At 35.6% G+C, this 18,994-nt stretch overlaps 1 protein-coding gene across 2 annotated transcripts in view; it reads right to left on the minus strand.

The window, feature by feature from the left end:
* The window catches only part of LOC129495436 (signal transducing adapter molecule 2), a 44,397-nt gene that overhangs the window by 11,315 nt on the left and 14,088 nt on the right, over positions 1–18,994 (minus strand). The window contains exons 2-10 of one of the 2 annotated variants that reach the window (XM_055302914.1): positions 16,806–16,890; positions 15,821–15,896; positions 15,612–15,710; positions 14,545–14,691; positions 12,911–12,980; positions 12,165–12,351; positions 4,118–4,212; positions 1,216–1,295; positions 981–1,068 (exon numbers count right to left, since the gene is read on the minus strand). In XM_055302914.1, the coding sequence (XP_055158889.1) occupies positions 981–1,068; positions 1,216–1,295; positions 4,118–4,212; positions 12,165–12,351; positions 12,911–12,980; positions 14,545–14,691; positions 15,612–15,710; positions 15,821–15,896; positions 16,806–16,890 (927 nt within the window). Of the gene's footprint in view, positions 1–980; positions 1,069–1,215; positions 1,299–4,117; positions 4,213–12,164; positions 12,352–12,910; positions 12,981–14,544; positions 14,692–15,611; positions 15,711–15,820; positions 15,897–16,805; positions 16,891–18,994 lie in introns of both variants that reach the window. The other variant, XM_055302913.1, reaches the window with a different exon arrangement.

Raw genomic sequence — 18,994 nt, forward strand, 5'->3', positions numbered from 1 at the left:
TAATGCTATTCAGCACGAATATTATCATCTGTGACCAAAGGCAAAATCAAAAGAGAAATTCCACCATGTTCTCTGAAGTACTAAGTTTATAACTCTGAAATATGGAGTGATCTCAAAAATCTAGAAAACTATTATCTAAGTAAATGAACTTGAGTCACAGTGTATAAAATATATCATTATGTAGATTATATATGAACTTTTTGTGTATTTTTTTATTGGAGTTCGATTTGCCAACATCTAGTATCACACCCAGTGGCCATCCCCCGTTAGGCGCCCCCCTCGGTGCCCGTCACCCAGTCACCCTGTCCCCCCACCCACCTCCCCTTCCACTACCCCTTGTTCGTTTCCCAGAGTTAGGTGTCTCTCATATGAACATTTTTCAAGTATTTAAGTCACTTTAAAATTAAACATTTTGTGTATTTCCAAATGTAAGCACTGATAAAATACATAGTGTAGTATCCTATATTCATAACCAGAGTTTCTTCTATAAAAAGATTTAAGAAGATACCCATTTATCAAAGATTTTTCTCCCAAAGGATTTTTAAAAAGGCATAAAAACATTTCTGTAATCGTTTTCAATTTCTTGGGGATTAAAAAGACCTATCAGCATGCATCAAAGGGCATTTCAAAGTTAACACAGATCATGTATAATTTTGCCCTTTAAAATCAGATACAACAGACTTAGAAGGAAGAATTTCTAACTTTGACTCAATTAATTTAATATGCTCTTACTCTTGATCCTGCCCCTTTTGGACTGCGAATCTCTTCAGCCAGTATCACCAGTGCGCTTACAGAAAAATACAGACTTCCTTCTTAACCACGAGAGGCAGGTTGATAGCAACACCTTCCAAAGTAGACATTTACTACTTTATTATACTCGTCTACTTCCCAGCAGAGATCTCCAATTTCTAGAAGTGAAACGCAAGGAAGAAGACATCCGGGACACCACCGGTAGCTAAATACTCAATGGCATTAAATACCTTCTAAATCCAAGAGATCTTGGGAGTCTGGTTTCGCATCTGTTGGATCTATACTCTGGAGTACCTGCAGGGCTCTATCCATCTTATCCTAAAAAAATAAACGGACACTTAGAAACTCAAGAGCTTTCATTTCAATGAACATAAAAATTACTCTTTGCAAGAAGCACTCTCAAAGATAATGGATCTTAAAAGTGTTGACAGTTTAACTATTAAACAAGAGAAAGACTCTACCTACCTCATCTATATACACAGGCTCAGGCTCTGATTTCTTAATTTCCTCCTCCTCCTCCTCAGTTACATCTAACTTGTCCACAGCTGCTATGGAAACAAAGTAAGCTTTAAGTTCCTCAGCATTTACTTTGGTATTTTAATCACTGATATGTAAGTAGCCTGTGATTATCCGTAAGAAGACAAAGGAAACTCTTTAGTCCTCACATTCCATAATCAACATGTTATTACTAGGTTCGTTCACTCACACCACAAACATTTATTAGCCCTTACTGTGTGCCAGGCATCGTTCTAGGCACTGGAAATATGTCAGTCAACAGAGCAGACCACAGTCTCTGCCCTGATGGAACTTACCATCTGTGGAACAAGCAAGCAGTATTATGGGAACTGCTATAAAGGCATTTTCTGAAAAACTTAGTGTTACCACTAGGATGGATACACAAGAGTAGCATGTAATCCAACCAGCCACTTTCAGAGTTAATATATGAGCTCCTTCTACACTGGCCTGCTATAAAAATGTATTTCCCATATAAACCAAAAAACAATCAATATCATCTTCACAATGACAAAAAAATTAATCTCAACCTAATTTGGTAATAGACTTAAATCAACAGAAAACAAACAAGCTTCTCTTTCATAAAGAGAAGGTTGAAAGACAATTCATAAATATACATATCCAGAGAGCTATTTAAATCTTCACTGGAGTGTTGCTATAATGTACTATACTTTAATCAAGTAAATTTTGATAAAAATAAAATTACAATAAAAATCTACCTTGCTTCTAATCCAAAAATCTGTTTGCCTTGTAGGCCATGTTAGAGCCTTGAATGAAGACACTGTATCACATCTAAAGAGTAATGTTTCCAATAAAATGTACACCCCTCAGGAAGAAAAATCTCTATAACCAAAGGATTTTTACGTCCCAACAGTTAGCCACTTAATTTAAATACCTGGCTTTCAAATAGGTCCTAAGGAGCAAAGCTCAACATAACATGAGGATATACTGAGAAGCCAGAATATTGTCTACTTTTTAAAACCACAGCTCAATCTCTCCAGCCTGTGCCAGGGGGAAATTTCTACAAAGGATCCCCTGAGCATGGTCTTACAGAGTTATTAAAAACAGCATCTCCAATTTTCACAACTACTTAGAGAGTCAGGCTAAAAGAATAAAAAAATGTAACTACTGGCGAAGTACTCTATCTTTAAATAAGTCTTTACATCTCTCGAGTTTACTTTAACTGAATGCCATCACCACACTCATACAAAGACGACATTACACACAATGCACAGAGCTTTCATAATTTAAGTTTATTCTCTAAAACTGATAATACAGGCTAGCACCTGCATGTGAGTCAGTATGAATACATCTAGGAGCAGACTGGCTGACTTTAGAATCATGGCTCTATCACCTACTAGCCACATAAACCCTCAGCCTCAGTTTCCTTATCTGTAAAATGGGATAACAAAAGTACCTATCTCACAGAGTTGTGAGGATCAAATGAAATAGTGCAAGCCAAGGATGTTGTACAATACCTGATTAAAGAGTACTCAAACACCACTGAGCTACATTATTTCTGATCTTGAGCATCGTAATACTATTAGCTGTTCTTTACACTCAGCAACCCCCACCTTTCTGCCTGCATAACAAATGGAAGCTTCCTATGCATGGTTGACAGCAGATGTGAAGTAGGAAACCACTGTCTCAATTAGACTGCTTTATTATTGCTTCAAGTTCCCCAGGATCAGATCAAGGTGAGGAAAAATCTAAAATTTGGGAGTACTCCTAACCCTTGTAATCACACTTGGCACTTGTCAACCAGCCCCCACCTGCCACCTACTCCCTTCGATACTGTGGTTCAGTGATGAATAAAACCAATATTCTTTACACTGAACAGATACAAATTAAATCATAATTAAATATCTGCCTGGTCATTACAGATTGTTTTATGCCTTATGTACAATTATGTACATTAATTCTCAAAGAGTTTAAAATAAAATGATAAAAAAATTATTGGAATTGACCTGGAATAAGTTAACCCCTTAATTTGGTAAGAAGTTAAACTATACTGTCTACAAATAATTTAAAACAGAGTTAAATGCCAATCTACTTTTTTTAAAAGATTTATTTATACGTGATAGACATAGAGAGAGAGAGAGGCAGAGACACAGGAGGAGGGAGAGCAGGCTCCATGCCGGGAACCCGACGTGGGACTCGATCCCGGGACTCCAGGATCACGCCCTGGGCCAAAGGCAGGCGCCAAACCGCTGAGCCACCCAGGGATCCCCCAATCTACTTTATATTCAAAACTGAACCAGGGCACCTGACCGGCTCAGTCGGTAGAACACGTGACTCGTGATCTCAGGGTCATGAGTCTGAGACCCATGTTGGGTGTAGAAATTACTTTAAAAACAACATCAAGGGCAGCCCTGGTGGCACAGCGGTTTAGCGCCGCCTGCAGCCCAGGGCGTGATCCTGGAGACCTGGGATCGAGTCCCATGTCGGGCTCCCTGCATGGGGCCTGCTTCTCCCTCTGCCTGTGTCTCTGCCTCTCTCTCTCTCTCTCTCTCTGTCTATATGAATGAATAAATAAAATCTTTAAAAAAAATAAAAACTAAAAAAAAATAAAAACAACGTCAAAAATAAAACTGAATAAAATTCAAGTGTAAAAAACATTGTTTAAAAAAGATTTTATTTATTTATGAGAGACACAGAGAGAGAGGCAGAGACACAGGCAGGGGGAGAAGCCCTGCTCTTGACCCTGCTCTCCCTCCGGGCTCCGATGTCGGACTCGATCCCCGGGACCCCGGGGTTATGCCCTGAGCCGAAGGCAGATATTCAACCGCTGAGCCCCCCAGGCGTCCCTGTAAAAAACTTTAATAGATTTAATCTTCTCTAAAATTTAACTTACCTGCCTCAGACTCTATGTTTAAATTAGTTGTTACAAAATTAGATGGGAAGAGTCCTATTCCTCTGTGATTTTCTCCTTTCCACCAATTGGCATCACTGAAAATACAGTACAAAAATGTCATTTGTTCCTCTACATTTTAGTACATTAATGGGAAGAGGAATTAAAATAAAAATTAAATTTAGCCTACTCTGAAAATAATAGTTCATATCCAACTGTACTTAAAAGCAGTTCTTAAACTTAATGAAAGATACAGAAAAGCATAAATAAAGTCAACATCCACATTCCCATATTTAAATGTAGAACCAATTAAACAGCAGTCGTATCTGATTCTGGGCTTTTAAGATTTTACTTATTTATTTGACAGAGAGAAAGAGAGGGGGAGAGAGCACAAGCAGGGGGAGTGGCAGGCAGAGGGAGAGGGAGAAGCAGACTCCTTGCTGAGCAGAAAGCACAACATGGGGCTCAATCCCAGGACCTTGGAATCAAGACCCGAGCTGAAGGTAAACGCTTAACTGACTGAGCCACTCAGGCGCCCCTTGATGCTGGGCTTAAAAAAGAAAATTATAGGCAACGATGAAGTCCCCTTTACCAAAACCCAAGTTTGAATCCTACATCCAACCTACCAAGCCACCACATATAGTTGGTATGTACCCTTCCGGCAAGTATAGTTTTTATTTGTTTACATAAACCTATAGCAAAGTCTACAAATACAGTAATCATTATAGACTTTTACATTTTATATGTTAATACTGTCATATCTTGTTTATCCCTTTTAAAGGATCCCATTATCCAAATACAGCATATTTGATTTATCCATCCCCAGATGGATGAACACTTAAATATTTCCAGTCTTTTACCTTACATAGATTGGGGTAATGGTCATTCTCAATTCTAGGGTAGACAAGCAACAATTCTTTAGGCTTATTCACAGACATGGACTTGCTGGGCCTCAGGATACAAACATTTTCCATTTTACCAACTATTGCCAAGTAGTCTCTTAAGAGGTCATGACGATGCACCATCCTCCTGTCCTCAGCAGCACGTGAAAAGGTCATTTTCCCTCACATGTGTTAACTGTCCACGCAGCACTTGATGTCAGACAGGAGAGAAATCCTATCTCAGGGCTCTGTTCATCTGCGCTTCCTGAGCATCGACAGGTTTTGCTGGCCATTCAGACGGCCTCTTCTGTTAACTGCTTGTTCATGTTTTTTGTTCATTTTTCTTTTTCCATTGGGCTATTTATCTCTTTTCATGGATCCGTAGGAGTTCTTTATATATCCTGGACAGCAACTGTTTGTCTGAATTATGCAAATACCTTCTCTCAAACTGTCACTTGTCTTTTAACATATGTTTACGGTTTCTTTTACAGCATAGTGTTTTTTGTTCCATGTAATCAAATTTAGCAATCTTTTATGGTTTATAGTTTCCTTAAAAGAAATCTTTCTCTATCCTTGAACTCCCAAATCTGTTTTCCAATACATTTAATAGTTTTAGGTTTTCTTTCTTATCTTTCCCCCATGTTAACATCTTTTTTTTTTTTTTAAGATTTATTTATTTGGAGGAGAGAGAGAAAGCATGTGTGTGTGAGCAGAGGGAGGGGCAAAGGGAGAGGTGGAATCTCAAGCGGACTCCGAGCTGAGTGTGGAGCTCGACATGGGGCTTGATCTCATGATCCTGAGATCACTAGCTAAGCAGAAACCAAGAGGTGGCGACTTAAGCAACTGAGCCACCAGGTGTCCCACCCCATGTTTAAGTCTTTAATTCATCTCGAATGAAACCATATGTATGTGAACCTGAATCAAAATTTTATTAGTACTATATAAAGAGCCAGTCATTTCAGCAAAAATTTATTGAATAATACATCATTTTTTCTACTGATTTACGATATCCTATCTTTCAAGCAGCAGGCTGCTATCTGTTCATGAGCAGATGGATCTAGATTCCATTCTGTTGAACAGTCCATATATTTATTTACTACAGCTTGTTAATATGCCTTGATACTTGGCAGGGAAAAGTACCCTCTCTTGCATACCTGCATATTTCCATATTAATGTTAAAATTAAAATGCTTTCAAGTTCTCTGAAAAAAAAGTCCTGTTGGGATTTTAATTAGAAGTGCACTGAATTTATGCATTAATATGGGGAAAATGAAATCTTTACAACATTAAAGTTTTCTTTACCATGAATGTGGTATCTCTGTGTATAATTATATAAATAAACATATCGTAGGGGAGCCTGGGTGGCACAGCTGGTTGAGCATCCGACTCTTGGTTTCAGCTCAAGGTCCTGGTAATGATCTCAGGGTCTTGGGATGGAGCCCTGCATCGGGCTCCATGCTCAGCACAGAGTCCACTTGGCCTTCTCTCTCCCTCTCTGTCTACCCCTCCTGCTCGTGCTCTCTCAAATCAACCAATTTTAAGATAAAATAAATATATTATATATACTTATATTTCTTTATGTCTTTCAAAGAATTTTATGACTTTCTCCATTAAGTACTTACATATATTTATTAGGTTATTTAACTCTAGATCATAAATCATTTATAATCTTTATTGAGTATGGCAATCTTTTACCCACTGATTTTTATGTTTTTAGACGGTATCTAAAAACCCTGATGAAGTCTTACCAATTTTAGTAGTTTGTCCATTGATTCTGTTGGCCTTTCTATATGGACAACCATAGAATCTAGAAAATAATTTGGTCTATTCCTTTCCAAAAATTTGATTTATTGAGCATACATTCCTAAAAAATGAAACTGCAGGATGAATGAACTTCTGGGGCTCTGAAATGTCATTTCATTTAAAAAGTACCAAAAGATGTGAGCTACATCTCACTCAAATTCTTAAAACTTGAAAATAACTGATATATTGACAATTCTAATATACAGATATCTAATATGTATCTAATATATTGGGGGCTCAGTTGGTTAACCTACCTCCCACTCAGGGCATGATCTCGGGGTCCTAGGATCAAGCCCTACATTGGGATCCCCCCTCACTCATGTTCTCTTTTGCTAGCTCTGCTCTCACTCTCAAAAATAATCTTAAAAAAATTGTATCTAATATGTCATGTCTGCTGATATATATATAAAGTAAGAAATTCTCTTCCACACATGCTTTTTAAAATTATACTTTCCATTTTAAAAAGGACAGCTGAACTCAGAGGAATTTTTACAGAAAAAAAAAAAAAAAACAAAACAAAACAGAAAACCCAAACCTGTGAAATGGACACGTGGATTCTATTTGAACTTATCAACAATTTTATGTGTAGCCTCCTCTAGTGGCCCTATTAATATAGGATAAATTCCCTTCCAGCCACTACTGCAAACTTCCTGATAAAGCATAAAAGTAGGCAAAACAAATGCCATGTCAAAGCATGATGACTTCTTCCTAGCCCTAATCCAGCTCTAAATTCTCTCCACTGACAATCAGTTGATTCTTTGGAATGTTAGTGATACAAAATAATATTTAATTTTAAATTTCTAAATTAAGGTATTTCAGCACTGTAATTTTATAAAAACTGATAATTCAATGCAGCATTTAGAGCTTTTTGTATTAAGAAAAATAAATCACAGCTGAGTGAAAATGATAAAGACAGAAACTTTATTACCAATGAATTGATTATACAGCTAACACTTATGAAAGCCTACCAAAGAGGCAACAAGTGACATCAGATTAAGCAAGAAGTTACAAAGCTAATGGGAGACAGTTTCTGTTCTCAAGAACAAAAATCTAGCATAGTAGTTCTCAACCATCTTGTACTAACTACGTTACCTTGCTAAAAAGCAAGGATTGTGAGATTTTTCTCCTTCCCCCTTCTTCCTTCTCAAGGAAGTGCTGAACCTCTTCAGAATCAACTCGTATAGCAGGAGAGACATATGTAGAGAAGTGACTGCAGTACAGCATGAGAAATGCTATTATGTTCAGGGAGTTACAGCAGCACAGAGAAAGAACTAACTATTGGAAACTAATGGCAGAGAGTAAAGGCTTCTCAGAAGATATAAAATCTACACAGGTTTGAAGATTAAACAGGCATCTGCTAGGAGGAAAAAGAAATTAGGGATATGGTAATATAAATGACATCTGCTCTGTCGCCATTATGAATAAAAAAGAAAATAAAAATATAAAGAAACAGACAACTTTGCACACTAACAAAAAACTAAGTTATCCTGGCTCATTTGAAGTCTCAAATAAACAAACACCTGAGTTCTCCTTTAGGCTATTGGCCTCTCAGCTAAAACCACTCACTTGCTGACTTTTGTTTTGCTTTTTAAGATTTACTTATTTATTTGAGAGAGAGAGAGAATCCCAAGCAGACTCTCCACTAAGTGTGGAGCCAGGTGCAGGGCTCTATACCACAACCCACGACCTGAGCCAAATTCACAAGCTGGAGGCTTAACTGACTGAGCCACCCAGGCACTCCTGTTTGCTGACTTCCGTAATGACAATGGCTAAAGATAACTGATGCCCTATTTATGGATATGATAATCATGTGAAAAAAAACCACAAACATACAAATAGTAAACCTAGAAATCTTGGCAATATTGTAGAGGGTCATTTCCTTAAAATATCTGTTTTTTAATTAAGGGAGCCAATCATTCTAAAGCCTGGGCTCCCTTGCAAATCTTCCTTAAAAGTAAAGTTCCTTTCTTTTCTAAACATGTCTGCCTCTTTTGACAGGGGTTTCCAGGAAGAAAGAACCAAATGTACAACGCCACAGAGGGTCTAATCACAACATAGCATTTTTGGAACTTTAGGAATTCTACTTGATTATTTGAAATAGTACGTAATAAACAAGGAATGGTGAGATAAATCTAAAAACATAGAAAGTTAATAGCTTTTTTTCTTTTTTTGGTATATTCTGTTAATAAGAAATGTGCACCTTTTCTATTAGTTCAGTGTTTCTCAAGCCAAAGTCCAAAAATGATGCATCTTCACAGGACTTCAAATTCGATACATGAAAATTTTAACACTGTGCTTTCATTTCCACAGCAATATAAAAACAATGAATATAATCATATTCTGGATTATCTAGATGACCACCTTTTAACTGAAGACTGTCATTTCACTTTAGGACTCAAGTTTGCATTTATGCTTAAAAATCCTGCCAGTGATACACTATCACTCTAAATGACAACATTTAACCTATGGGTGTGTTAATGGACATGTCTATGGCAAATTTAAGATTGGGGTATCCTACCATTAAAATGACAGCAATCAACCTACATATTCCATCATATTCATGTTGGATTCTCTTAGAAGTTATATAGAAAAAAATTTCTCAACTTACAGTATTCTCAACTGAAAATAATTTTATATACATCTAAATTATTAAATGACTTTGTGTTTAATTAAACATGTGTAGGGGGATCCCTGGGTGGCTCAGCGGTTTATTTTTTTTTTATTTTTTTTTTTTATTTTTATTTATTTATTTTTTTTTTGGCTCAGCGGTTTAGCGCCTGCCTTTGGCCCAGGACGCAATCCTGGAGTCCCGGATTGAGTCCCACATAGGGCTCCCGGCATGGAGCCTGCTTCTGCCCCTGCCTGTGTCTCTACCTCTCTCTCTCTGTCTATCATAAATAAATATATAAAATCTAAAAAAAATAAAATAAAATAAAAAATAAACGTGTGAAAAGACACATGCAGCACAGCAACATAACGACTGTAATAGGAGCATAATGCCACATGAACTCCAAAAGATGTCAAGGTATACACTCTATGAAAGACAACAGGTAAAAAAAATAAAAAGTCAGAGAATTCAGTTAATTACAGCACAGGGTAGTACAGGCCTGTTGATAAGTGATAAAGTACCTGTGTCATTAATCAGTAATCTATTTACCTTGTAAGTAGCAATTTTTCTTAAAAGACTTACTTAGTTGGAAGAGAAAGAGAGCACGTGCACATGCATGAGTGGGAGGGGCAGAGGGAGAGGGAGAAGAATCTGAAGCAGACTGTGCACTGAGCATGGATCCTGACTCAGGACTGGATCTCATGACTCGGAGATCATAACCTGAGCTGAAATCAAGTCAGTTGCTCAACCAACTGCACCACCTAGACACCCCAAATAGCAATTTATTTTAGAATATTTTCTCACTACATAAAATACTCAAAATTTGAATCTTAGAGCAAAAACTACTTATTTTGTAGTTTAGTCTCTATTTGTTTTTAAGTTCAATATTCTAGTTGTATAAAAGTATGTGAACTATAAACCTAGGTTCTTTTGTAAATATTCTAACTAAAATTACACTAAGAACCCTGACATTTCAGAATGTCAGTGTTCAGAGCCCACGCTATGCCTCCCCCTTAATATTTATTTACTATCTGGACGCCTGGGGGATCAGCGGTTGGGCATCTGCCTCCAGCTCAGGGTGTGACCCTGGGGTCCCGGGATCGAGTCCCACATCAGGCTCCCTGCATGGAGCCTGCTTTTCCGTCTGTGTCTCTGCCTCTCTCTGTGTCTCTCTCATAAATAAATATTTTTTAAAATTAAAAAAAATTTTAAAAATTACTTACTATCATTCAGGGATCATGTGTTCTACTCTGAATAATTATTTTTTAAAAATTAAAGAAAAAAATGATTATTTTCTTGATTGCCTAAGAGACCTTCTTTTTCCTATTCTCAATTTCTTGTAAAACTTTCCCTAACCAAAACCAAGGTTCACCTGAAATGAACCCTCACCAGTTAAGCCTTCTTTCCCAGATGCTTGCACTTGGTACAAATCTGGTCTCTTCTGGACCCAATATTACCTCTTTCATGGCATTCACAATCTTCATTCCATACAAACATCTATATAGAAATCGTAACTTCCTTTAGTCTAGATTTTGTAAGACAGAACTGTGTTCTCATTCATTTTTTATACAGTCTATTATATAACATTTTTCAATAACTACTACGGGAAAGTAAAACCATTTTGAGTATCTACTCATTTAAAAATGCACTAGACTAATATATTCTTACTAAGTTATTTATAACAGATACTGAATGCATCTGCAATTTCTGTTCACAGCAACAAGCTGTTAGATGTCACCCTTGCTAAATTTCATCAACTTCTTTAAAAAGCAAAGTAAAAAACAGAATTAGGCCCAACAGAGACAGATCTGTCCTTTTTTTTAAAGTTGAAAATGTAGTTGACATACAGTACTATATTAGTTTCCAATGTACAATAGATCTATTCTTTACTATAACTTTAAATGATAGAGAATTTGTGAGGGAGAGTACAGTAGCAGGCTAGAACTAGGGAAGAGCTGAGCACAGCTTTTGGGTGCTTTTATCAAAGAACATAGCTGGAGTGCCTGGGTGGCTTAGCCTGTCAAGCATCAACTTAGTTTCAGCTCAGGTCATGATCCCTGGCTTGTGAACTCAAGCCCTGCATCAGGCTCTGAGCTGGGCATGGAATCTACTTGAGATTCTCTCTCTCCCTCTCCCTCTGCCCTCCTATCCCGCTCTCACCCTCTTCAAAAGAGAGAGAGAGAGAATATAGCTGTATTTCTTTCTACAAGCTATTTTGGGTGGGGTTTTTTTGCCAGTAATTTTGATATACACAAATGGGTAGGAAATATCAGAAAGGGAGACAGAACATGGAAGACTCCTAACTCTGGGAAACGAACTAGGGGTGGTGGAAGGGGAGGAGGGCGGGGGGTGGGGGTGACTGGTTGGCAGGCACTGAGGGGGGCATTTGACAGGATGAGCACTGGGTGTTATTCTGTATGTTGGCAAATTGAACACCAATAAAAAATAAATTTATTATTAAAAAAATTTTTGATATCCACAACTCCTAATGTAATGGATTCGGGTGACTTCACAATTGTGATAAGTAGCAATATTACTTAATACATCTTTTATCCAAGATATAAAGAATACTACCAAATTTAATAAAATAATAAAAACCTCACATATCTAGTCTTTTATTTTAGAAAAAAATTAAGGTATGAAAAGGCTCCATTATGATTCAAATACACCAAAGTCAAAGACCTGAATATCCAGGATTCTAAATAAAGAATATACTTCATAATTTCAAAATATTCCAGAAATAAAGATATAAAACATACCTGTCATCCAAGACAATAATAATTTCACCGTGTTTAAAGGTGAGTTCATTGTCCTCAACGGCTTCAAAATCATATAAAGCTCTTACTTTCCTTGCAACTTTATTATTTAACTGAATTTCTGCAGATGGATATAAGGATTTTGTTTCTGCATGCTGCTGCTTCTGCTCTTGCAATGATAATTCAATAGCTAATTTGAAAAATTGAAATGCAAAAAAAAAGACAGAATTCTGATTTTTTCAAGTTTAAAAAGAAAAGTTTAATAATACTTAATAATAAATCGAGTGAATATTTTATTTGTCCAATTAAATGCTGAACAGTTAGCTCTCTTGGGATGTGGGAGGACAGGGCAGAAAATCATGACATTTTTTAAAATAAAGTTTTTGCTCATTCCTTATTATCACAGTCTGTCATATACAGCAGCTATTATTTTTATAGCAAACAGATTGTGACATTATAATATGGGTAGCTTTCCATATAGGACAAGCCGTGAACATATTTCTGTGCTTGACTCATAACTTTGGCATTAAAGAAAAGGTGAAATGAAATCTCCCCGAAGGTACGACATTAAATACATATTACTGACAAGGATTATGAATTAAATCAATCTTGTATCCTCTTCAGACCCTACTAGATTTGAGGTAAAATACTAAAAGTATAACCCAGTTTGATTATAATTTTTATTTAAATAAACTGTTCTGGCAAGGGTGTTTTAAGCAACACTAAATTATACGTGCTTGAGCATTTACCTTTAGCTATGTCCTCATCTTCTTTGTTTTTGTTCGATGATGTACCATTCTTGGCAGCAGCTGAGACAGTCTGTAAATGTATGAGGAAAATGAACACAGCCACCGTTTCAAAGAAGACACAAGCTCTATAATTACTCGCACATGTTAATTTTTAAAAAAACTGACGAGTTTCTTTTAAAAGTGAAGTTCTTTGTAAAAATTTTAAGTAGCAGTCTTCAAATACTAAAATAAAACATCATGGTCTTCAAGAAAAATTATAAACTCCACAAAGGGCATGAACTGGCTTCCATTTTGCATACATCTTTATATCTGACACAGAACATGGGATACAGAAAGTACTTAAATACAAATATCTCCTGATTGTACTTCCCTGGTCTCAACTGTCCAAAGTATCGTAGTCAGTGAGGAGCATCAAGATCCAGGAGAAGCGGCAGCAAGAAGCCATGATAATTACTGAAGAAAAGAGGGTGGACAGAGACAACAGGTGCACTTCTAGGAATACATGTTAAGCTCTCTTTTAGTACTTATTGTACTTGAAGCGTGGTGGCAGAGGACTTAGGAAGGTCATGCTTAAATTTACAGGCATGGAGGACAGAGATGTCCAGGGTCCTGAACCAGTTCTTTAAACCAGTTAAAGAACCAGTTCTATAAACACAGTTCTATAGGTTCTTGACATGCAGAAGATAGAGCTTCTATCTATTCTAGATAGAAGAATGCTTGCTTTTATTACTTATAAGATTTTTGTCCTCAAATGCTCCCTTGAGCCCTCAGTTCTGGTCAGCTCTAAAGATCCTTTTTGTCTGTTTAAAAGATCCTTTTAGTCTACAGTCTAAATAAAAATAAAATATACAGTACTCCTCCTCTTAGTTTTTTTCCCTAGCCCATATCCTAATATTAAGTAGAAAGCAAGAGGCACTGAAGCAAAATTCAAGATAGTATTCTTCTCCCACACTTAAATAGCCCACTCTGTGACTCATTATCCCTACCTCCACCCCTGTCCTACTAAAACTAGTCTCTATCTCCTCAAATAAATTTCTAATCTTAGAGTTCCACTCATCTATATGTAAACCATTCACTCCAGGCATATTCACTCTTCAACCAACAGGTCTTGACCCTTTTCAATTCTGTGGATTTGCTCCTATCAGTCCTTCCCTAACAGGACCTCTTCCCTCTTCCCTCCTATTATTGAAATACATTCCAGTCTAAAAATTCTACCTCTTTACCATCTCAGTCTGTTGTCACCTCTCTCTTCTGGCATCTAGTCTTTGTTACCCCTCCCCCATCCATATATGTCACTTACAATTTAGTTATTTTTCACATGTAAACAGCTACCCTCCAAATTTACTGTAAATTTCTTAAACACAAGGACTCCCTCATACATCTATGCCTTTTGCATGATTCTAGACTTAGAGTAGCATCAGATTATTTATGGCTGATTCACTTCTCAAAGTTCTGATATGTAGAAGAAATTCACTCAAGAATTAGAACACCTACTAAATATAAGGCGCTATCTGAGGCACCTGGAAAGTAGAGGTGGGAAAGGATGATTAAGATAGACCTTGCCTAGCTTTTATATAAGATACATACCCTCAAAATAGTGTAAGGTAAATCATGGATCTACATGAATCTCTTACCTGAGAACCTGCTGGAGGAAAAGTAATCCCTTCTTCTTTCATAGATTTAATAGTTGCAGATATTAGACTAAACTGAGGATCCTTCTGAAACTCTTCTGACCACTCCACCATTAAAGATTTCAATTTTTCACATACTTTAGGATGAGCCTTTTAAGGACGATGCAATGAAAGAAATAAAACTGTGGTTAAAGTACTTGAATTATTTAACAGAGTATTACCACCCAAATTCTCTCTTTAATTATATAAAGATCAACAAAAGTCCAGCAATCCCTAGCCTAGATGAGTGCTTGATAAATGTCTGTTTTTGTTTCTAAGATAAAGTTGTTTCTAGTAAAATTACCTATTAAACATCAATTTTTAACTCTTACTATAATGACATCAGATCTTTTATATTCAGAGGTTATTTGTTCTATGTTTTCTTAATATGCTCAATATTAGATTAAACTTTTTATATCAACTAAACTAAAATTCCTGCATTTTTGCCACTAATAACAACAGAAGCTTCAGAGTTTCTATCCCAAAGAAATCAGTTAAGAACAACCCTATTGTGAAGACCCCTCAATCCTGCTCTAAAATAAAGGTCCAATTTGCATGCCATCTCTAGTGAGAATGTACAGGATAGTGGTCAATCTGGACTCGGAAACCTGGATCTGAATTTTAGCTATGTCACTTACTAGCTGCATGACCTGGGGCAAGTTACTGAACTTCCCTCTAAGCCTCAGCTTCTGCATTTATAAAATAGGAATGACAAGAGAATCTAACTTCTAAGGATTATTAAGAGCATTCAACATGACAATATATGTAAAATCCTTAAAGCAGTGACCGCTTACTAACTCTAAATAAAGATTAGCTATTATCACTAGTATGCATGCTTTGGGAAGGAAAACAGTTTTTGGTGCTACAAATGAAAACATCTAAGTTTTAGAATAGGAAGTTTATCTCATTTCAAACTTAGCTAAAAGTGATTTCATTTATAATACAACTTTATTAATGCTATATATAGTTAAAATGACACGCAGTATATGTACTTTTTAATGACTTAAATTGCTTCTCTTTTTAAAATTTACCTTATTTTTTATCACAGCACGTACTTCTGTTGCAAAATCACGGGAACATACTTCTAAATGAAATATCTTTCCACAGTTTGCCACACAAGCCCCAAGAAGCTATTAATCAAAATAAAAATCAATATACAAATGTTGAAATATTATCTTACTTAACTTGCTGAAATAAATACACATTTAAAATTTGGGTCAGATGATAACATGACTCTTACAGTTAATGCTTGTAGAGCAACATGAGGAACCTTATGATTTACCCTTTTCATTATGGCTTTTAGGCAATCTTTTGCTCTAAGGGGAAAAAAAATGAAGAATATTAAGTATTTATTCAAAATTTCAACTTAACCATTAAAAATGTAAGGCATTCTACTAGCAAATCAACTTTAAATTTAAAAATAAAATCCTGCAAATTTTACTTCATTAAAGGAATAAATCTGCAAAATGATTCCATGCAGTTTCAGTACTTTGTTCACAGAATTACAGAACAGCCCCCCACACACACTGCAAAAAAGGAGCAGCTTGTTGCAAAGGTTGCATATTCCAGAATCAGACCCAAATAACTTCCAATAGATCAACACAAGAAAACTATGTCACATAAATTATCTTCTCATTTCTTCAAGACAGATTTAGGATTCAGACAGAAAATTCTTATCTTAAAAAAATTATAAGATATATAGTCTTCAAAAGGTGTAAAAATAAACAAATATCAAGGTACTTGGAAAAGCTGTAATGTTAAATGCTTTCATCAGTCTTCTAAAGTATAATCAGTTCACCTTAATTGTTGCATTCTGCCCTCAAAGCATCCTTTTTTATATTCACTTTATCTTTTTGAAGGGCTTCTTCAGTGTATTATGTATTACATTATTGTATTTATCTATTTCATTATTAAAAGACTCCCACACATGTCTAAGTCAAAGGGGAATTCCCTAAATAACTAGTCTATTCATTGTTAACATGTGTCACTATTGGGTCAAAGTTTTAATTATGTATTTTAATATATCTCAGGTTTTCAGCTAAACTCTTTTTCCATTGTTCTTTTGGGATAAAATTAATCCCATAAATTGGGCCACCAGGATCTCTTAACTTTTGTTCCCCAAAAGTAAATAGTAAAATCCTATTTTCCTTTCAAAGTCACACTGGGAAGAGAGACATAGGTCATTAAGCTCCTAGACATTCACCGGGCATAAGTGGGCATCTTACCCATTAGGAGTGCTTCCAACTTTGTCACATATGTCCATAATAAGACTCCAATCTTCTGTAGTGTTGTACTCATTTGTGGCTTTTTCTGTAAGATATAAGCATACACAAAAATTAGGACACGTTGCACTTAATGATAAAATACCAAGAAAGGCACAGTAGTCAAGAAGCCCTGTTCTTTGGCCAAATATAAAAGAACCACAGAAAAACTTCAGAGGATAGAGTACTCTTACTATTTTCAACTTTAAATTATATAACTATATGAATTAAATGTTCCAATGTACACCAGTAAAATGTCTTCTAAATAGTTAATACTAAAGAAATTACAAATCATCAATAAGCCTATCCAAATTCTAATTTGGAAGAAAGCCTTAAGAATGTATCATCATTGGAGCACCCTGGTGGCTCAGGTGGTTAAATGTCTAACTCTTGATACCACCTCAGGTCCTTATGTCAGGGTTATGAGTTCAACCTCATGTTGAACCTAAAAATACATCATCACATAAGGAAATATGGATTAGACTGTTCAGAAAAGCATTGTTTTCAAAGAGCAAAAAAGGGAAATGATTAATAAATTACAGTAAATTCAGAGAGTGGAAAGTGAAAGTCAGTTATATAGAACTAAACGTACAAAAATCCTAAAATATAATGATTTGGTTTATACTGAGCTTAAAAAGCTAATAAAAAAATATATAACATTAACATAAACTTTCTAAACAGCTTTACTGAGATATAATTCACATCCCAATACAACTCACCCATTTAAATGTACAATTTGACTTTTTTAATATATTCAGACTTGTGCAACTGTCACCATTATCTTAAAAAGAAATCCATACCCATTAGGAGTCTCAGCCCAATGTCCCCCCATAACCTCCACCGCAGACAATCACAATCTGCCTTCCGTTTCTATAAATTTGACTAATCTGGACTTCTCGTATAAATAGAATCATACAACATATGGTCTTTTGGTCTTTTGTGACGAGTTTATTTATTAGAATGTTTCAAGTTCACCCATGTTAATGCATGTATCAGTCCTTCAGTTATTTTATTGCTGAATAATATTTCATTGTAGATATACCTCATTTTATTTATCCATTCACCACTTGAACATTCAGTTGTTCAATTTTGTTTTTTTTTTAACTTTTTGGCTAATGTGAATATTGCAACACAGCTATGAATATTTGTGTACAAGTTTTGTGCGGTATATACACGTCTTTCTTTGGTATTACCTAAGAAAAGTGCTGAGTTTGCCTAACTTTTTTAGGAACTGGCAAATCGTTTTCTAAAGCAGCTGTTCAAAAATAAATAAATAAATAAAGCAGCTGTTCAATTTTACATTCTCACTTTATATAAATGTTTCACATCAAGTTTTAAAATACTCAAAAATACACTGTATTCTTTAATGATACTTATATAGGTAATACAAAAAATATTAGCATATGCATAATAATGGTAAACATCAAACTGGAGGTAGGATGGGGTATACAGAAGCTTACTTGTATTTATAAACTTTTGTTTGTTAAGTTGTGCATGGAATATCTAGAGAGTATTTTATGCTCAGCATGTCTTATAATCTTAAGTATTTCATAATTGAAATTGAAAAATTTTTAAAGTAAATTTTTTAAAAGCACGGTAAAAATATGATGACTGAATTATGTTGCAGTTTTACTCTACTTTTATAAAATTTTGAAATCAAGAAATATTTTTTCTCTGCTAATATGGGGGCAGTGGGGATATAAAAACTACCACTTTCAAAACGTCACTTTACCTCTTCCCTTTTTAATAGATCTATAATTTCAAATATGGCCAAACCTGAGTATTATATATTCATATAGGCCTATCACAGTGATAAGCAGGAAAGATGGTAAAAATCTAAGCTGTTCCTTTTTTAAAGGCAAGGGATAATAAAAGAATCAAAAAAATAAATAAACAGGTTTAGCAAACTCAGCAAATAGGAAAGAGAAATACAGAATCCACTTAACCTCAGTTAAATACAGGAACTCACTTTTAAAAACCATGCAGATTGCTTCACACTATTAATGGATGGAAAGCCATTATGGTGACATACGTGTTGAAATGACAAGCCATAGGTTTCAGAAAAGTAATCTGTTTTTGCCTACCATAAGTTCTAGACTCAAGCACCATGCTATGAGGTGGAAACGTATCTACTCCGATCTAGTTTCTCCCTT

The sequence above is a fragment of the Nyctereutes procyonoides genome, unplaced genomic scaffold (genome assembly GCF_905146905.1).
Source record: "Nyctereutes procyonoides isolate TBG_1078 unplaced genomic scaffold, NYPRO_anot_genome, whole genome shotgun sequence".
NCBI lineage: Eukaryota > Metazoa > Chordata > Mammalia > Carnivora > Canidae > Nyctereutes > Nyctereutes procyonoides.